Source organism: Danio rerio, chromosome 18, assembly GCF_049306965.1.
Source record: "Danio rerio strain Tuebingen ecotype United States chromosome 18, GRCz12tu, whole genome shotgun sequence".
Classification (NCBI taxonomy): domain Eukaryota; kingdom Metazoa; phylum Chordata; class Actinopteri; order Cypriniformes; family Danionidae; genus Danio; species Danio rerio.
This window is the reverse complement of record NC_133193.1, coordinates 31,711,796-31,732,769: the sequence shown is the minus strand read 5'-3', so window position 1 is coordinate 31,732,769 and position 20,974 is coordinate 31,711,796. Positions and strand designations below refer to the sequence as shown.

At 36.7% G+C, this 20,974-nt stretch overlaps 1 protein-coding gene across 3 annotated transcripts in view; it reads right to left on the bottom strand.

Moving 5' to 3' along the window:
* gse1b (Gse1 coiled-coil protein b) overlaps window positions 1–20,623 on the bottom strand; it is a 321,762-nt gene extending 301,139 nt beyond the window's left edge. For 2 of the 3 annotated variants that reach the window (XM_009293638.5, XM_068214812.2), the window contains exon 1: window positions 18,136–20,623. In XM_009293638.5, the coding sequence (XP_009291913.2) occupies window positions 18,136–20,292 (2,157 nt within the window). In that variant the 5' untranslated portion in view covers window positions 20,293–20,623. The remainder of the gene's footprint in view (window positions 1–18,135) is intronic. The other variant, NM_001430859.1, reaches the window with a different exon arrangement.
* Window positions 20,624–20,974: the final 351 nt, after the last annotated feature.

Here is a 20,974-nt window from a genome sequence, read left to right as displayed (position 1 = left end):
GCAGCAAGTCTGCGTGTGTGTGAGTGTGTGTGTGTGTGTGTGTGTGTGTGTGTGTGTGTGTGTGTGTGTGTGTGTGTGCGTGTGTGTGTGTGCGTGTGTGTGTTAATTTGGGTGTTTATGCGAGGATCAAGTATATGCAATGATCGAGTTTATATGTACTTGCGTGTATTGATGTGGAAGTGTATGCAAGGATCGAATTTATATGTATGTGCGTGTGTATGTGGGTGTATGCAGTATGCATGCATCAAGTATGTACATATATATATCATATACATATATATATACATACATATATACATATGTATATATGTATGTATGTATATATATATATATATATATATATATATATATATATATATATATATATATATATATATATGTATATATATATATATATATATATGTGTATGTTTGTATATATATATATATATATATATATATATATATATATATATATATGTATGTATGTATGTATATATATATATATATATATATATATATATATATATATATATATATATGTATGTATGTATGTATGTATGTATGTATGTATGTATGTATGTATGTATGTATGTATGTATGTATATATATATATATATATATATATATATATATATATATATATATATATATATATATATATATATATATATATATATATATRTRTATATATATATATATATATATATATATATGTATATATATATATATATATATATATATATATATATATATATATATATATATATATATATATATATATATATATATATATATATATATATATATATATATATATATATATATATATATATTAGGGATGCCACGGTTCTCAATATAATATTGAACCGTTCGCTACGACCTCCACGGTTCAATACGCGCTTGTGAATTGCGGTTTTCTTGGTTTCGTGTGTGAATAATTTATGTAAGTTTTATATCTCCCCAAAATGTCTGTGTGTGCCTGTAAGTCCATGAGCTAAGATGAGGAAACTCTTCCCTGCAAGTAAATATCTATTCACTATGCTCTAAAGTTAGGGGGCACTTGACCATCATTCCACACTTTAATATTGTGAGCTGCAGTGAAGTGAGGCTGAGGCAACAGTACAAGAAAGCGGTGGAGAAGTGAGGCAACAGTACGACTAAGCATCAGCATCTTTCAAATCTGCGGTGTGAGGACATTTTGATTTTGCCGATAAGTATAATGCCAATAAAAAAAACGGTGAGCAAAAAATAACTGTGTGCAAGCATTGTTTTACACGTATAACCATGACTGCACATCTGCAGCGCCATCACCCAGCAATATCACTGTCTAAAGGCAGGATAGCAGAGAAGGTAATAAAGTCCTTCTTTCAAGCAAACATACCCAACTGGTTCCGAGAGACACATAAAATAACAAAGGCAGTGCGGGTGTTTATTGCTAAAGATTTGCAGCCGTTTTCAGTGATTGGAGATGCAGACTTTTGTCATCTTATAAAAGCACTCAATCCGTGTTACAGACTACAGTCTGGCATTTTTTCAGCGCTGAGATAATTAAGATGGTTTATTTATGTTTACTTAAGTACAAATATGTTTATTTGAAATGGCCAATTTATCTTTATTAACTTCACATGTGTGTTTGTTTTCAAAATGTAGGATTTTATGTGTTCCCCAGTTTGTACATGGGCTACCAGCAGCAAGGTTATTATAGTTATAGCACGCAGGGGAGAAAGTGTGTTTAATGACGGTGGAATGTTTGATACCGCATGTCGTATAAGAAAAAAAAAAAGCCTCTGCATTTCTCTGTCCCTCAGATGCACTTGGTAGGTCAGAAAGCCGTGTGTGTGTGTAGACTATCCTGTCACAAAATGCAGCAAAAATTCAACACGACAGTCGGCACTGGTTTGCTTACAGTGTTTACGTGTTTACACACAGAGAGCAGCATTTACAGAGGATCTTTCAATATTGTAGTGATATTGTCACCGACTCGGTCCCAGTCATTCCCCTCGTTGGTCAGCAGAGGTACACTGATTGCAGACACATCTGACACGCATTCAGCAATCACGCTCCACACACATATAAGCAGCACACACACACGCCACTTCATTGCGAAGTCTTGTTTAGCCCCGGCTAACACTACTGAGTGTTCTCATCCTTTCTCTCATGTTCTCTCATACTGAGTGTTCTCATCCCGTTGTGATCCTGCTTCGTTTACTGACCCAGTCTTGCCTGCCGCCTGCCTCATACTCCAGCCTGAATCCTCACTTTGATCCTAGCCGCCTGCCTTTGAACTCTAGCCTGATTACGGACTCTGATACTAGCCGCCTGCCTCTGACCCATGCCTGCTAACTCATCCTGTGTTTACCTGCCGCCAGCCAAACGACTACATACTACAGTGTTTGATGTGAGTTTGCGCACGCACAAAGTCTGTGAGCTATTGTTTATTAAACTGTGTTTAATAAAAATACTGCAAATGGATCCCTCTATGTCAGCCACTTCGTTACAGATATTAACATACTGTAAACTAAGTAACTTAGAAATCATTTTGACTAAGGTCTGTCTTTAAACACTAAAAGAGTACTGCTGACCATACGAACTTAAACTTTGCCATCTGAATAAACAAAGAAAGGGCACACTTACCGAATCTGTAGACAGAAAAATCAGCTCATACTGGCCATTGATGAGAGATGCTCTCGAGTGAAATAATGTTTAAAACAAACGCATTTCTGCCGCGAGTCGCGAGCACTGATCCACACGAGTCTAGCAGTGCTCTCACAGAGAGAAAATGAAACAAAACCTGCACATTATGAAAGCAACACTGGCGACTCGTATCTTCAAACAATTCTTATTCTTTTCAAACAACTTTTGCCAACACTACGTGTGCTGTCTCTCTGCCGTCTGAACACTGTTTCAGGTACGGTCTAAGAAAGCTAGCATGCATATTAATAAAGTTGCAGCGCATACATAATGGAGCGCGCTGATTGGTTTGAACCAAGCCTTACTCATGAATGAATGCAACACACTCAGAGACGTAATACGGGACACCCAGGTACAGACGTACAGTCTACACACTGGAATACACGCTAAGATCTCATGGCCGTGACGCAGCTTCAAAAATTTGTTTCAAACCGGAAGTACGAATTTGCTCGAAATAATGCAAAAACAACCAATTTTCACTTTTTAGTGAGATATGTGTCCTAATAGTGTTTTTAGCAGTGTGGGACACATATACGACTGTCAACAGCTCAAAAAAGTGTTTTGGTGTTTTGTGACCCTTTAAACACAAAAAAGATGCACAAAAGGAAGCTGTAAACCTGTAACCACTGACTTTCATTGTATTTGTTTTTTCATACTACGGGTTACTGGCTTTCAGCTCTCCTCAAAATATCTTCCATAGTGTATAAAGAAATACGGAAACTCATAAAGATTTGAAAGTGAGTAAACAGTGAGTAAATTGTTATTTTGAGTGATCTCTTTTACGTCTAATTTTATAATAATTAAAAAAGGAATTTGTATAAGTGATTTTGTTTTTGGGAAATAAAATGTATTTGATAATTAATAAAGTTATAAATCGAACCATAAATATATTTTGAGTCAAAATTAATATGTTTGTCAGTGACCAATTACAATGTTTTTTTATTATTTATCAAGTATTAGATTGTTTTTTCAGTAAAGAGTTTTCTTGTTACATGATATAACTTTAAGAGTAATTAAGAAAAATAAAAAAATAAAACAATAAGCCCTGGTTTGCTGGTGTTAATGAACACTTCCCCAAGGACTCCTGGGTCAATGAGCCCTTCAATTAAAAGCTTAAGAATGTGGAGTATCTGTGAACAGGAGCTCACTGAACTTCAAATAGATGCAAGCAGATAAAACCTAAGAAATATTTCCCAGAGCATGGAATCAAGGGTTTTTGGATACTGTTGCATATGATAAATATGACGCACTGGCCAAATATGCAGCATTCATATCTAGAAGCAGTTTGCTTTGAAAGGTGCTTAAAGAGCCATGTTGCCACATTGACCTCCACCTGCATGATCTTTGACCTCATATGACCCCTCATCTGTTGCCACTTACTAATCCAGTCACACACTATGCTACAGACTCAGTGACTCTAGCATGAAAATACATTACATAGAAGTGTATCAGTTCTTATAACAAACCATTTTACAACCATTCCATACAATGTTTCCTTTCAAAGTTGCAAATTTAACTGGAATACTGATAAATTATGTGTGAATAAAGATACATTGCTTATTTCCTTGGAAACTGGCACAAATTCTTAATAATAAAAATAAAAGTCATTTCATGCATATGCCAAATGCTTTCATTCATTCATTTTCTTGTCGGCTCAGTCCCTTTATTAACTGCCAACTTATCCAGCAAGTTTTTACACAGCAGATGCCCTTCCAGCCGCAACCTATCTCTGGGAAACATCCACACACACTCATTCACACACACTCATACACTACGGACAATTTAGCCTACCAATTCACCTGTACCGCATGTGGGGGAAAGCAGAGCACCCAGAGGAAACCCACGCGAACACAGGGAGAACATGCAAACTCCACACAGAAACGCCAACTGAGCCAAGGCTCGAACCAGTGACCCAGCAACCTTCTTGCTGTGAGGCGACAGCACTACCTACTGCGCCACTGCTTCGCCCTGCCAAATGCATTAGTCTCTTATTTATCAGGGGCGGCCACAGCAGAATGAACCACCAACTATTCCAGCATACAGTATGTTTAATACAGAGGATGCCCTTCCAGCCACAATCCAGTACTGGGAACATCCATGCACCTATTCACACACACACAGTTACTCATTCACTACGGCCAATTTAGTTTATCCAATTCACATTTACCACATGTCTTTGGACTGATAGGGAAACTGAAGGCCCTGGAGGAAACCCACGGGGAGAACATGCAAACTCCACACAGAAATGCCAACTGGCACAGCCGGGACTCAAACCAGTAATTGCTTTGAGGCCACAGTGTTAACCATATAGACCCAATGTGGTGTGCTTGTATGTGATGGCCACAATTTAAACATACTTCTTAGTGATGAGGGAATATAAAAGTTTTGAGGATAAACGTGATGATTACTTTTTTGAAAATTAAATATCATTAGCCTGTTAAATAGTTAAATATTAACCACAATATTTAGAAATGTACAGTTAATCTTCTGTCATGCAAAAATAGCCTGATCAATGCTACGTATCTACATGGTCATAGTTAATTTTTTTTAGGCTACTTAACCTTTATTGATATCTGATTTATTGAAGTGCTTGAAAAAATCAGTTTGTTTTGTTTATCATAGCCACAAAACATTTAATGTTTGTTTTATGTTGTTGCTATCCTGTCAACCTATGAATAGTAGACATGAGTTGATAAGACATAATCATTTGTCAGCACTATTAAGGAGCACTAAACTCTAAATTAGAGATGCGCAAACTAGGGCCCACGGGCCAAAGTTGGCCCATGATAAACTTTGATTTGACCCGTCATCCCATCTGAGAAGGCAAGGCAAGGCAAGTTTATTTATATAGCACATTTCATACACAATGGCAAGAAGAAAGAAAAATGAAGGGGAGGGTTGGGGGAATGCCTTTAGTAGAGATTGCCATTTCTGATTTAATGTAATCTTTTGTTTGTTTATTCTTACGAAAAAGCAAGCATGAAATAAATGTTTTAATTATATGTTGCGAATGAATCAGTTTTATTTAAATGCAGTTTTAATGTGTTTTAAATAAAATTGTTCGCTTTCATTGTAATAAGTTAATTATAAAATGTAAAATATATGTATATTGCATTAGTTTTATGATTTATGTAATTCTTCTATTTATTTTTAAATAACATTTTAAAAATTATCCATGGCAACTTTATAATACAGTTTGATATAATTATTTTTGGCCCACATCCGTCAATTATGTTTGTATTTTGGCCCTTTGTAAGGAAAAGTTTGGGCACCCCTGCTCTAAATAGATATGTAATTTACGTGTCATTCATTCTCAGTACTGGCGGCCAGACAGAAAGTTCACATCCATGACTCAGCGAGTAATACAATGAGTAATATTCAGCGACTAAAACTAAGTCAATGAGTTCATAAAGATCATGTATATTTGTAATGAAATGATAGTCAACATAATATTGCAGAACATACTTCAAAGTATACAACGTAAAATCATATCTGCCTTATTATGTAATATAAGTTATGAACAGAGAGTATTATTTTAAATATCAGATTTATGCAATACTGTGAGTTTGCAGAAAACAATATATATCCTGGGGTCCGTTCTTTGTACCTCGCTTAAATGATCTAAGATGATTTGGCAGATCCTAAATTTTTTAATCGTGTTAACTGATCTCTCGCTAATTTGGTTCTTCAAACAAGTTTTTGAATTGGATTAAAATGTCTGGATAAACTGATCTGAGATCGCTGCGCGTGTTGTGAAGGACAGCTCTATCGATCCTCTAAATCTTGATCAGCAATGAAACGACTGGCTGACAGCACAGAAGCGTGATGACATCATCTGATTAATATTCAATTATCCATGTGAGCAAAATTATATAAAATTTGAAGTAAACGTTTTGTTAAATATGATACGCAGTAACTTTCCACTTTTGTTGTGGGCTCCGGGGCTTTACCCTTTCATGTGTCAAGAGTATTTAGAAATTTATTTAGTTTTACAGTTAGAGCGGATTTTCTTTATTATAGTAGTATTAATATGTAATAGTAGCTACCATACTACCATAGTAGTACTATTGTGGCCGGTTTCTTAATCGATGTAAAGAATAACTGTTGTTTACAAAAGCATTTTAATATTGGTAAAGGCATCTACAACTTTTATGAAGCATCATATCACCGTTATATTAACTGTCAAAACATATTAATGACTGCATAAATGTTTTATTGCTTTTTTTAAAAAGTTACATATTGTGCATGTCTCTTATACACACATTGTAAAGCAATCTGAAAAGTTCATATAAATAAATTTGGCAGTCTGGCAGTCTAATCCTGTTTACATTAAATGAGCCTGCTGCCTAGCAGGTTTGAGCTACCAAAACCATTGCTATGACAACATCTCTCGGATCAGTTTTAAAGAACGAAATGATCCTTGATCGTGTCAAATCTTTAATAACCAAATCCAGCTAACTGAGTGATCCACGTACAAAGAATGGACCCCCGGGGTCCGTTCTTCGTACATGGATTACTCAGTTAGCTGGATTTGGATGTTGACGATTTGACACGATCCAGGATCATTTCGTTCTTCAAAGCTGATCCAAGACTTGTTGTCATAGCAACAGTTCTGGTAGCTCAAACCTGATCGGAAGCAGGTTCAATTCATATAAACAGGATTGGATTGGGTCAGTTCATGCAAAGAAAATACTGAAAGTATGTACCAAATGCTGATATTTTTCTTACAGTAGTAGTTATATACACTTGGGAAAATAGTAACTATTTTTAACTATATATAAAATTATATATTTATAAAACTTAGGCAATCTGCACTCCGAAATGAAAGTACAAAGACTGCCACCTGGTGGTGCAAAGAGAAAACTTATTGATATGAACTTTTTAGATCGCTTTAGTATAATTTGTGTATAATAGAAATGCACAATATGTCACTTTTCATTTAAAAGCAATAATACATATGCAGTCATAAACATGTTTTGACAGCTAATATTACAGTGATTTTATGCTTCACAAAAGTTGCAGACACCTTTACCAAAATCAAAATGCTTTTGTAAACAACCAGTTATTCTTTACACCGATTAAAAAACGGCTACTATAATAAAGAAAATCTTTTCTAAATGTAGAACTAAATACATTGATATTCATTGAAATACATGATAAATACTCTTGACACATGAAAAGCCTGCAGCTCACAACAGATATGGAAAGTTATTGCGTATCATATTTAACAAACCGTTTACTGCTAATTTGATGTAATTTTGCTCGCATGGATAATTAAATATTAATCAGATGATGTCATTACGCTGCTGTGCAGTGAGCCAATCTTTGCATTGCTGATCATGATTTCGAGGATCGATAGATCTGTCCTTCACAACACACGCAGCGATCTCAGATCAGTTTATCCAGACATTCTAATCTGATTTGTGAACTTGTTTGAATAACCAATTTATCGAGAGATCAGTTATCAAGATGAAAAGATCCAGGATCTGCCAAATCATCTTAGATCATTTAAGCGAGGTACGAAGAACGGACCCCTGGGCTTAGGTAAACATGGTTTGCCCTATTCAGTGTAAATGTTTCCTTTTTGATTGTATTGGTGTTATCCATTGACTACGAACAAGCAAGTCAATCAATCCCAAAATAAAGATGAATTTAACATGCATTATTAAATAAAAACTACATTTTTGTAAATTCTTGCATTATTGAAGACATTTTTAGCAACAAAAAACAAAACTATTTGAATGTTAACTGTGCAGGAAGCATGCAGGCTTATTCTACAGTAATTGATATGACAATTAGTGAGAATGACATGTAGAATATGCATTTATATGTGTAGTATATGTGAGGGGATTATATATATATATAAATGTCACGCTGGTAGACAAGGAAGACAGATATGGTTATCTTTTCACTGTATTTATTTAAAACTAAGACCCTAATCACAAAGGGAATTCAGAGGGTTTATATATATATATATATTGTAGTGATCTTACAATGCTCTTAGTAAATGTTATCGATCTCACTTGAAGTTCCCTCGTAGGAGACACAGTAGGTGAGCATACAGATGCACAGTTCATATCAATACTACACAAGTGTAAACATTCCTCATAATCAGTGAGAAAGATCAGAAAGCATGTAATGGTCATCCGTTGATGAGTATACAAGCACAGTTCATCAGAGTGATAGCAGATCTTCTAGTAAACATAAAATAAGATTAATCACTTCCCTTGATCAGTATGAAGGACTCGAAGACTTATAATGAACATCCATGGATAAAGGGGAGAAGACGAAGGAGCAAAGATAAAGACAACCATCCAACTTCAATACCAGCCACCGACTATTAGGAGAAGTTAGGCTTTTATGTTGTCCTTGATTAGGAGGGAAAGCTGCAGGTGATTGGAGAGGGAGAACGGTGATTGGGAGAGTATGAACAAGCCGTGGGTGTGACAATATCAATAATCATGTTTCAGCCTGTGGCATTTTAACAGATTTTTTTATTTTTATTGAATGGAACCACCACTTTGTTATTGAGCAGAAACAATATAGAAATATCAATTGGGCATTATTATATTTTCTATTTATGTCGGATTCTTATTTTGAAAACTGGAAGAAGTCAGCCATGCATGGCCAAGGAGAACACTGTCTCATCTTTTTACAGCTCATCATTATAAAAAATATAAGAAATATTGATTACACATTTTTTCAACGACACCCAAGATAGACATAGGGTCTATTGTTTAACTTTCTCTTTTGTTAGTTTAGCATGCATATTGTTAACTTTGCAGCATGCATTTGTAATGAGGCAACAGAAACATGTAAGTTTGTAATGAGGCAACAAGCACAAGTAAACTGTGCAAATATGTTTTGACAACTGAAGAAATGTTTTTGTTTGCATGTGTATTCTGGAGTATAAAATGCTGTGTGACCATCAGAGACATGAGCTCAGAGCAACATTAGAGCAAAGCTCATTAATATTCATGATTCTTCCAAATAAGGTAATAACTGAGTTTTTATTTTAAAGGCATATTCTAAAGGATATGAATGTGCTTGTAAAACCATTTCTGAATATGTTTTACTTTTACCTTAGCCACATACCTTCCATGTAGATATTGGAGAACAATTTAACATAACGTATCAATATATTTAACTGTGAAGTGTATTTTTAATGTAACCAATTACTAGTAATTGTTGCCTTACATAAAATAAAAAAACTCTATATAGCCATGTGCCTATGCATATAAAATGGACTTGCAATGTATGCTTTTATTCTTATAACTTGTGCATTAACAATTTTTTCTCAACTTGCTTCAGAATTGGAGTGTGGCATTATGTTTTGAAGTGAATCTTTAATTTGTGCTGCTGAATGAATATACAGTGTATTTCATTTGTAACTTTAATAAAGCTACATTTTAATTGATTATATTATACAATGAAGTATATATAAATATAAATACAATGAAACACAATGCTGTGTTGTTTTACATTTGATTATTCAATTTCTGTACATAAATAGGGTATATGCAGAGGTATGTGGAATGACTTAATTTTCAGTAACCTGGATCAAGGGCTTCTGGTGAACTGTATCCTGTTACAAAATTGGCCCGTTTAAAGTCTGTTTTCCCTTAAATCTGTTTTCCGATCTTCATTGTCTGCTTGATATATAATATAAAGTGGATCTCAGAATGTACAGGAAGAACTGCGTTAAATTGCATTTTTTCCACACCATGACTTTAAAATAAGAATAAGGTATTTTCAATGGTGTTTCTGCACTCACCTGCTCATACTTTTCATCTAATTTTTATGCATAAATGAATGAATCAGATTATTCATGAATTTGAATGAATGAATGAATGAATGAATGAATGAATGAATGAATCTAAAGGAATTAACTCTTTATAAATAAAGCTATTCAAGCCATCTGGTAAAACTGTATTTGTATTGCAATATATATCTCAGAAAAACAAAATATCGCAATGTCAGATTTGTCCAATATCATGCAGCCCTAGCCTGAAGCAACTGGCTTGTTGTTTGCTGGATAACAATCTTATCTGCACTGGATGAAGTACTAAAGCTAGGTCTGTTGGGACTCAGTGATGCTGTCTTATGCTGGTCTGATGTGTTTCTGATAATATTAGAACAGAGCTCAGGTCTAAACATAGACAGAGTCTGTCACCCAAGAGGCAGGTCCTGATACAGCTCGCATTACACTAGCGCTATTTTAGACATACGCAATTCTGCATTTTAGCTCATCTCTTAGTTCCAGAGACAGGGAAAAAAAAAAGTTGTGGTTAGAAAAAAAACAGAAACACTATTAAGAACACCTGATAGTAAGAAGTCCACCTCCTTCAAAGGCATATTATTCTTGACAAAAACAAATAAAAAAGCAACATTTGTACTATTCTGCTCTATGCTTTTCAGTGGAGACGAGTCGTATACTTATATAACTGTATACAGATCCCTAATAAGCAATATTGTGAGAAACTGGAAGATATATCTCACATTCCTTAAAAGCATGCCTGAAAAAAGCTGTTTATCACCAAAGCCCTTAATGGAACTGTGACAATAATTGTTTATCTGGGTAAACTAAATGCTGGACTGAAAAAGATTCACAACATTCACTAATCCGAAGCACTCAATGTAAATGTATAATACTGGTCAAACATTGGTCTATTATTGTAGTTGCACTGAATAAAAAACTACTATGAATGAACTATAGACTTTCTGCCATTAGTCTGAAGTTCTAGCTACAAAAGACTTGCGCTTCACCTAAAGATGCCAAAACTTTTTACACAAAACTGTCATCCAACAACTAGCAGGCTTAATTTTTGGCCATGTTGTCACCTTACATCACCTGTGTCTGGGCCAAAAGTTTGCACTAGAAAAGACAGCAATGACTGTCGCTATTGGCAAACTAACATAAGTTGGACATTGGACAATGTTAGACTGTCAGGCTAGTTTGTTTGGTGTGTTAAACACGTCTCCTCTAATCGGGCTCATGTTGGATGGAGTTTGCCTGATTCAGCATGTAGAATCGACATCAGCATTTGATGATAGAGAGCACTCGGATTGTTGTTTAGCAAAAATACAAGTAAAACCAAGGAAAGGATGCAAGTCAATAGAGAACACAAAGAAGTGGGCTGCCATATTAGCTCATCAGCATAGCATTTCATAAGTATTTGCAAACAATATGAATTCTTAGGGGCAACGCAGTGGCTCAGTAGGTAGTGCTGTCGCCTCAGAGCTAGAAGGTCGCTGGTTCGAGCCTTGGCTGGGTCAGTTGGCGTTTCTGTGTGGAGTTTGCATATTCTCCCTGCGTTTATACTGATGTATGGATCACTGTCTATTAATTATCCTGTTAAGCATGGCAATGTGCTTTTGGAAACAACTTTTAAAGCAATTGAAAAATATATATTTTCAAAAGACAGCTGGTGTGAATTGTTCTTGCACATCTGACAGCATTTGGTGAGTGTGTTTATTGATACTTTATGAATTTTACACAAAAAGGAAGAAAAGTCAATCTACCTCACAGTCTCGATCATAATTTTGGCTTGGGTCACTATATAAAACAGCTGCTATCTTTGAAATCATTCTCTCTATCGTACACTTTTGCATGTGCACTCTCTGGCTCGTGTATACACAGATGTTCGCTCTGACATTATATCCAGCACTCTAACACCTGCTCGACCATAATCACTACCATACTACCACAAGTCAAAAATCTTCCATGGCTCAGATGACCACAGGCTCTCCATCTGTTTTTTTCTTACAAGGCCGCCTTCTGACCACAGTTGACCTTCGCCATATAAATACTGTATTGCCTTTTAATGCATATATGCATAATAGATAAATACACACACATTTTAGAAAATTTCATCCTCACCAAGTGTCTGCGTTTGTCTCCAAAAGTGAAATGGTTTGGTTTAACGTAAAGAAAAACATCTTTTAATCCCTAATACAAGACCTCATCAATGCTAAAGCAGTCTATAGTTCAGCTCTTTTGTTAATCTCGTAATGTTTTGTCTGTTTCTTTACCGATTATGAAACAGCAACAAACAAGGTTGACACATTGTAGACAAACTAAGTAGCGCAAAATGCCACACGAGATCTGTAAAATCTCTATTTAAAGATTGAGTATTTTATTAGGGATGATCTGATCAGGTTTTTCAGCCCTTGAGTCTGAGTCATTTATTTTGGGCATCTACAAATACCGAAACCCTATCCAATACTTCTATAATACATAAAAAAGAATAAAGATGAGAAAAGAAACAGACCCAGGATGTTCCTTATATTTTATTTTATTTACCTTATTTTAACATTCAACAACTCTATAAACAAACAGAGCACTTTTGTTAGGTAGCCTGAACAATCAAGTAATAAATAACTTAAATCCTTCACTTTTGGGCCACAGTAAATATTTTTTTAAAATCTAATATAAAAACAAATATCACCTCAACATAAAATACCCAGCAGGCAATCCCAGGTTTACAAATCTGACTGTTTGCTATGGCAATGTTGTTGTCATCAACTTTATAATACCTCTAGACCGCAGACATACTCATGCTCCGCTTCAAGCTGTTTCTGTTCTACTTTGCTGGCATTTAACCAATAGTGACACTGCAACAAAGTGGTGTCATGCTGAAATCATGCCACCACATAACTATAGATGTGTTAAAAAATAATGAGAATATATATATATATATATATATATAGTATTGATCGGGCGGTAACTTCCGATTTCGATCGAGTCTGAAACTGCATGATCGGGCCTGAATCTGGACAACCCTAGCAAATATCTGTACATTAATATACTAGACATGAGTTTTATTCAAAATGAGGGAAACCCACTTCTAAAAAAGTTTAGATGGTGTTTTTTATATATTATCTTTGTATAATGCATGGGTAGTGCTGTCGCCTCAGCAAGAAGATCGCTGACTCGAACCTCGTCTGGGTCAGTTGCCATTTTTGTGTGGAGTTTGCATGTTCTCCCCGAATTCATGTGGGTTTCTCCGGGTGCTCCGGTTTCCCCCACACTCCAAAGACATGCGGTACAGGTGAATTTGGTAGGCTAAATTGTCCGTAGTGTATGTGCTTCAATAAGTGTGTATGGATGTTTCCCAGAGATAGATTGCAGCTGGAAGGGCATCCGCTGCGTAAAACATATGTTGGATATGGAGCATATTGGAGGCTCGATTTTGTTATCGTTTGTAATATCTGGCTATAAAAATCTACAGTGAGCTGTGATAACATGATGGATTTTGCTGGATGTAATATCTTGTTGTTTTCTGTATCCAGACTTGATTTTTGCATGATCATACATTCAAGAAGCATGATTCCAGCAAGCAGTTTAAATGAAAGTTTCAGTTTATAAATTTGACTGCTTGTATTTAATGATGTCATCAGGGATGGGCAGTATGTATGATACAAGTATTTCAAATACAAAACAAGATTTTGTCATTTGTATTTGATAGGGATAATGAAAATGGCCTAATATTTTGTATAAAAATACTTTAGTGTCTTGTATTTTTAAAATACTGTAAAATACTATGTAAGAAGTCTACATCATGACATCATAAAAATGCGTGCTCTGATTTGCGTTTTCTCAGTTATTTACCAAGGCTTGAGATCAGAACAGAAAATTCACTGGCTTTTTAAATTGCCAGTAGTATAGTTAATGAAGAGGAAATATGTCTGCCTAAAGATGTCAAGTGGGACAATATATAAAACACAAACATTTATTAATACATCAATTCAGTTTCTACAGACTATTCAGAAATAGCTGACTCGGGTTATACAGCATCAGCAGGATATATATGAAGAATTCATATACATCCTGAATGACAACTTAATTTTTAGTAATTTCATGTTTTTAATGTTGCACATTAAAGAAACTATATAGAAATTACATATGGAAATGACTAAAACTGGAGTTTTGAGTTTTAAAAAATCATGTATTGCATTGAATAGGCCTATTGAAGAAAAATAGACTCAAGAAAAACTCTGTGAAGAAAAAATTAACACTTCATATCTCACCCTTTTAAATATATGAATGTTAAAATATTGAAAAATCATTGTAAAGAGATTTTGGCAATTTTACTGGCCACACAATGGGTGAAAACATAATAAACAGATATAGTATATTTTAATTTATTATTTGCATTGAACAAGGCTTCCTGTATGAAATTTATATAAAAAATTTACTAAATGAATAAAAACCAGTAAAAAAATGTACAGATATCTAGCTACTCATGTAAATTGTAGAAGTAGAGTTGAACGAAATGGCAGAGAATCTGTTAAAACTTGCTCAGAGAAAAGCTGTTGCTAGTATCAAATAAAGTTTACTTCAAATTTATCAGTAAAGGGATTGATCGAATAGGCCTATTCATGGAAAGTTTGCAGTAGTTTGTATTTCAATAATGCATTAGTAAATGATGAACTATGATTAATAAATGCTGTACTGTACAAGTCTTGTTCATTCCTAGTTAATTTGAGTAAATACATTAACTAATAAAACCTTGTGAAACTAATGAAACAATTACCATCCACCCGGTGACATTCACCAGGTGAACCATTGTTCATCACATTTTGGAAAACAAATTGTGTTTTTGTCCTCTACCTGGATGTTGTTATTTTTAAAAGATAGATTTTAAGAAATTAACTGAAATTTAATTAACAAGCATAATATTCTCAAAAAAAGGATTGTTGACTCCAGTAGCCTCATGGGCAGTACTCTGACATTAACACATCCTAATTACTGTCATATCACGATATACAGTATAAATATATTTGTGGCACATGTTAAGGACGGGCATTTTCAGAATTATTCTTTCTAAATATTTAAGGTCATTAAACAATTAATATTTGACTATTTGTTTATGCAAATTCAGTTTTTTCTTTTTGTTTAACAATGTATTTCCAAATTTGCTATAAGCGTATGCATATTATACTGTGTTTTATTTGAAGACAAAATGTGTGCAAACAAAAAAATGTAAAACATTTATACATTAAACAAGTTTAAATTTACCTGTTTAAATTCACTTGTTGTTTTTGAAAAAAGCACGCAATTAATACCACTGGGTGTAAGTTGGCTCGTTATTCAGTGAACAATAAGGCTCACTTCACCATGACATGCAATTAAAGTGTAAAGTTTTTTCTTGATAGCTCTTTTTTTACCTCAATATACTGTGATACTTTTATAAAACTTTCATTAACGTATAATGCAAATGAAATTTACTTATAAAAGTAAGTCTTATCATAATGCATATGACAAGATGAGATCCACCAGCCTCTGGTGCGTGAAGCAAACATGCGTGAAGCAAAACATGCGTGAGCGACACATTGCCATTGTTTGGATTAGAATTACAAAAATTACAAAAACAAACAAACAAAAAAGTACAAAGACATTTGCTTTTGGACAGTTGCTTAAGGCTTTTTCAAGCTTTACACTCTCACTTTTACTTTTAATTTTAACACTTCCTTTATGTTTCTAGTCTTTCACTCAAATTTTTTAGTCAATTTCCTAAATGATAAATAGCCCTTGTGGCTAACTCTGGCTTATTTGCAGTTTTACTGTTTATTAATGAGCATTAAACAAAATAAATTCAAAATGACAAATAGCAACTTGTGCTTGACATTTTTCTTGAAAGATGTTGACCAATGACACACACTTCCTCACAAATGACTGCCACAGCCAGAACTATTTATCCATGACAAGCCCAGAGGCTCTGCATACAACTTCCAAAGAACAGCTTCCTGTCTGTAAGGAAACACCAGAGCATATCATGGGGGAGTGTTACAGGAAAAAGGAGTGAGATAAATAAAAGCAAAACGTGCTTCATATTAGCAGGTCTCCTCTCCATTTTTGTTGGTCCTAAATAAAGTTGGTCATCTCAGTATGATTAGACTATTTCTGTTGCATAGGAGAAACATTAAAAGTCAAACACTGCAAAGTGTTAAAGTTGAATGAAACAATGTTTCATTTTTGAACCATCCATCACAGACTATGTAAAAAGCCTGAAAGAGCCGAGCAAACTTTGACCACACAATGCTACTATTAAACAGTCTTGTGAGACACTGTACAGTGAGAAGACCTTGAACTCATTCATAAACATTGACTCATTCTCAGCAGCCCTACGAAAGTAAAATCAGAGTATCACATTTAAAAAAGCTTAAAAAGATTTCAGCACATTGGTAACTTATTAATATTGTATTTACCAGAGATTAATGATGCATGGTTAACTGCATTAACCATGAGATTTTAGCTGAAACTTTGTAGAATTATATTAAATACACATACACCAAAGTTTTATAAGAACCATGTAACTATAATTTTAGCTTTACGTTTCACCATGGTAGAACTGCAGTTATGGTCTAACTTCCAACAGGTATGGAAGCTAGCATAATGGTAGACTGGAGAAACCAAAGTAGAAATGAAATCAGTGCTGTACTCCCAAACATGAAATCTACCGAAGTGAAGTTGCTAAATAAGATGCTAGTGAGCTGTTTTGTGTCTCATATGTTAATCTAGACACATACATAAACCTATAAACTCAATTTTATTAGCTTTTGTTTTAGCAAATATTTACCATGACACTGACCACGTTTTACAGACATGTAAACACAGGCATTTACAGCTTTAAAGTGATAAATCAGACAAAAATGAAACGTTACTCACTATTTACTCACCCTCAATTGGTTCCAAACCTTTATGAGTTGCTTTCTTCTGTTGAACACATAAGATATTTTGAAGAAAGCTGAAAAACAGACTTCTTATGTTAGTCAATGTTTACAGCTTTCTTCAAAATATCATTTTTTATGTTCAACAGAAAAAAAGATGCTCACAAAGGTTTGAAACAAGTAAAGATTGAGCAAACGATCACAGACTTGACATTTTTGGATGAACTATCCCTTTTAACTAACCGTTAACAATACGTGCTTTTAACATCCTCAAAACAGCCTGCTCTGTCTCTCTGAAACACAAACATGCATACAATATTTACACACTCACACCAAGAGACCAACAAAAGCTTGAGTTGGCCTCTGGAAGAATGTTATTAAAGAGAGCTTACAACTCCTAGACTGTCTGCGAAATGTTTATTTTTTTAATGCGACAGGCTCCATACTTTATCTACCCCCTGCCTGCGATGGCCATCCCACTCACTAGAAAGAACAGCAGCGTGCCATAAAACTTCAGTTTCAACACTTGGCTCACTCACTCATCAGTGCATCAGATGAACTTTTGCATGCTGGCCCAGAAACAGCTCCAGCCAAAGCTGCCTAATAAACCGTGCTAACAGAGGCCCCAAGAGACTCGAAAAGACCATGTAATAGTTTCAAAAAAATGAAGAAATAAATTAACACAAAATAAAGAAACAATTTGAAACTGTTGTAGTGGTGAATGATTACTTATAGTATAACCAACTGGACTGTTATGGTGAAAAGTAATGTGACCCGCAACTTTCTTACCTTGTGTTGTGCAATTCCACTGACCGGCTTCATGTTCTGTCCAGCCAGAACCATGGACTTACATTCCACACAGGAGCCAATTGTTAACTGCTTGCCATTGTCAATTACCAGGGTCTGGCTGACTCTTGGAGCATAGAGAAACACAGGCAAGCGATCAACACACACCGCTTTCAGCCCAAGAGGTCTCTTCTTCTCTTTCCTGCAGAAGAAGCAGATGAAAGTGTTGCAGTTATACTGGCGTGCCCAGGGGCTGCTGGACGGGCCTGATCCTGAGCCTTGACTCTCATGTTGGGACCACTGGCCCATAAGGTCATGGTAACACAGTGCACAGGCAGACACTAGGCCCGTGGCATCAGCAGGGCGGGCACGGGGAGCGGGAGGGTGGACTGTGAGAAATGGGAAAAAGGGCTCCCGTTCTCCACAACGCCCTGGAGGGTTAACGTGAAGCTGATACTCTGTTGCTCCAGAGAGCTCCTCCCCACACAAGTAACATATGGAGGTGTGGCTTGCGGTTGTTGTGGAAGTCTGAGATGGGGGCAACAGGGGTCTTTTGGAGGGGGATACCACGGATTCTCCTCTTCCCGTGGCCAGGTGGTATCTCTCAAGAAAAGTGTTGACGGACATTATGAGCTCCTCACTTAGACAGAGGCAGTATTCTGCCCATATCCTTTCCAAGATGCTGTGACACGCCACACAGCAGCGTACCCTTCCATTCCTCACACTCTGAGCATTCGGGGGGCACGGTAGCAAGTTTATGAATGGAAAATACATTGCACTGCGGGATTTACTTGCACCAGCATGGGTGTATGCCATCCTGACCTCTCGACTGCAGTCATGCCCACACAGATAGCAAGCCTCCCTATTATTCTGTGGCATAGAGGGGAGCGGGTGAACTTTTGGTAGCACATCTACACATTCGTTCATGGCAGGTGGAGAAAGAGGGGTTGCCGCACTCGTGTTTAGAGGTACTACATAGAGTCGCTGAAGGACAGGCACATCTGCCAGCTCAAACCCTTGCCACTGCTGCATGAGGGAAGAGTGGCAAGTGGTACACACCAAAGTGTATCCACCTAGGCTGAGGGGCACAGCACCTGCTGGAGGGGTGTGGAGCCACAGAAAAGGAAAGAAGGGTTCACTGGATGCTCTCTCCTGCTTCTGTACAAACACTTTGAAGCGGCCTCCTGCTGAAAGACTGCTTCCACAAATATAACAGGCACATCCATCAGCAGAAAGACTGGCATGGCTCTTGACGGTTTGGCTCCTCTGTACATCAAAGTGAGATGATGCTGCGCACTCTCTGTCGTCATCGCTGGTGATGTTGATCTCACAGCTGTCCGGTGCGTCAGAGTCACCAATAGATGCATTCATCCACTTACCACACGCAATGGTGTCGTTATCCTGAAGGGGGGTGCGCACAGATCGACAGTCGTACTGCTGCAGAGCCATGGACACAGATGAGCTCGATGTGTGATTGATAATTTTAGTCGTGCGACGATCTGATTGGGGTATGTCCTGACTTGGGTAAACTCTGGCTGGATATCGTACTGACTCGGGACTGCTTTTAACGCTCTTTCTGCTGCTTTCTCTTGATGCTTTATTAGACCCACGAAAACCTGTAGTACTGTTACTATTTATTATACACGCTGACAAGTCCAAGTCCTGCTCGGACAGGTCATTATCAGAGAACGAGGAAATGTCAGAGTCGTTGCCGTCATAATTCCCGGCGCTCATTCTCCGCTCCAGATCGTAGGTTATGTTTCGTAAATCGCACTGGTAGGGTCTTTTGAGCCAGTACATGCGCTTCTCGATGGGTGTCCTGTTGCGCTCGAATGAGTTCCACTGTTCGCGCAGAAAGCAGTGACACACGGCGCACACCAGAGCTTCCCCATCCGGACCGATCTCCGGCGCGCCTGGAGCCGGGTCCTGGCCTTGCAGGAAAGGGAAAAACGGCCCATCCTTTTCTCTCTGGTATTTTACCTGCAAGCTCAGCTCTTTCCCCGCAGTCACCCCGCTCCCACAGATGAAACAGTGGACGAAGAAGATCCCGTTGCGCTCGGGTCTGCACACGCTGCCGGGTAGAGAGCTCTCCTCCCCAGACAGACCTGAAGCCATGCGCTGTTGCGCATTGGAGGTCAGCGTGAGCTCCGAATCGTTCATAGTTCCATGTGTAACAGCTTCAGAATCACAAGCAGCGTGATTTCAAAGCCTGAAGCTATCTTTTTTGCGGTTTCTCACTTAAGTAACGCCATTGATCCCGCGGAAAAAACTCGCTCCTTCCGCGAACTCACTCGCTCCGCAATAACACAATTTTAATTGTGTATTTATCCAGAAAACACACCAAGAAGTCGTTAGGAGTCACATCCTCATGGCTAACTTTGTAATCCGTGTGCTGTTATAGAGCAGAAAGTCTCATTGAAGTTGCCTGGCGAAGTTTCCTTTCCTCACATTGTGGCTGTGAGCTGAACACAGCGCCATCTCTCTCTCTCTCTCTCTCTCTCTCTCTCTCTCTCTCTCTCTCTCTCTCTCTCTCTCTCTCTCTCACTCTCTCACACACACACACACACACATACACACACACACACACACACACACACACACAACATTAGTTTCACTGCATTCGTGAGAGGTCCTGTTCATTAGTCAGTGCTGAACTGGTTTAATTATATGAGGACATTTTACTTCAGAAAAAAAAGTCAGAGAGGGAGAGAGAGAAAAGTGTGCGAGAGAAAGTGTTTGTCACTAATGAGTACAACTCAGAAAATTCCATTGCACCTATATCAGGTTTCTCCTCTCTGTTTTTTTTTTTTTTTTTTCAAAATAATGTTGTTAAATTAATAAT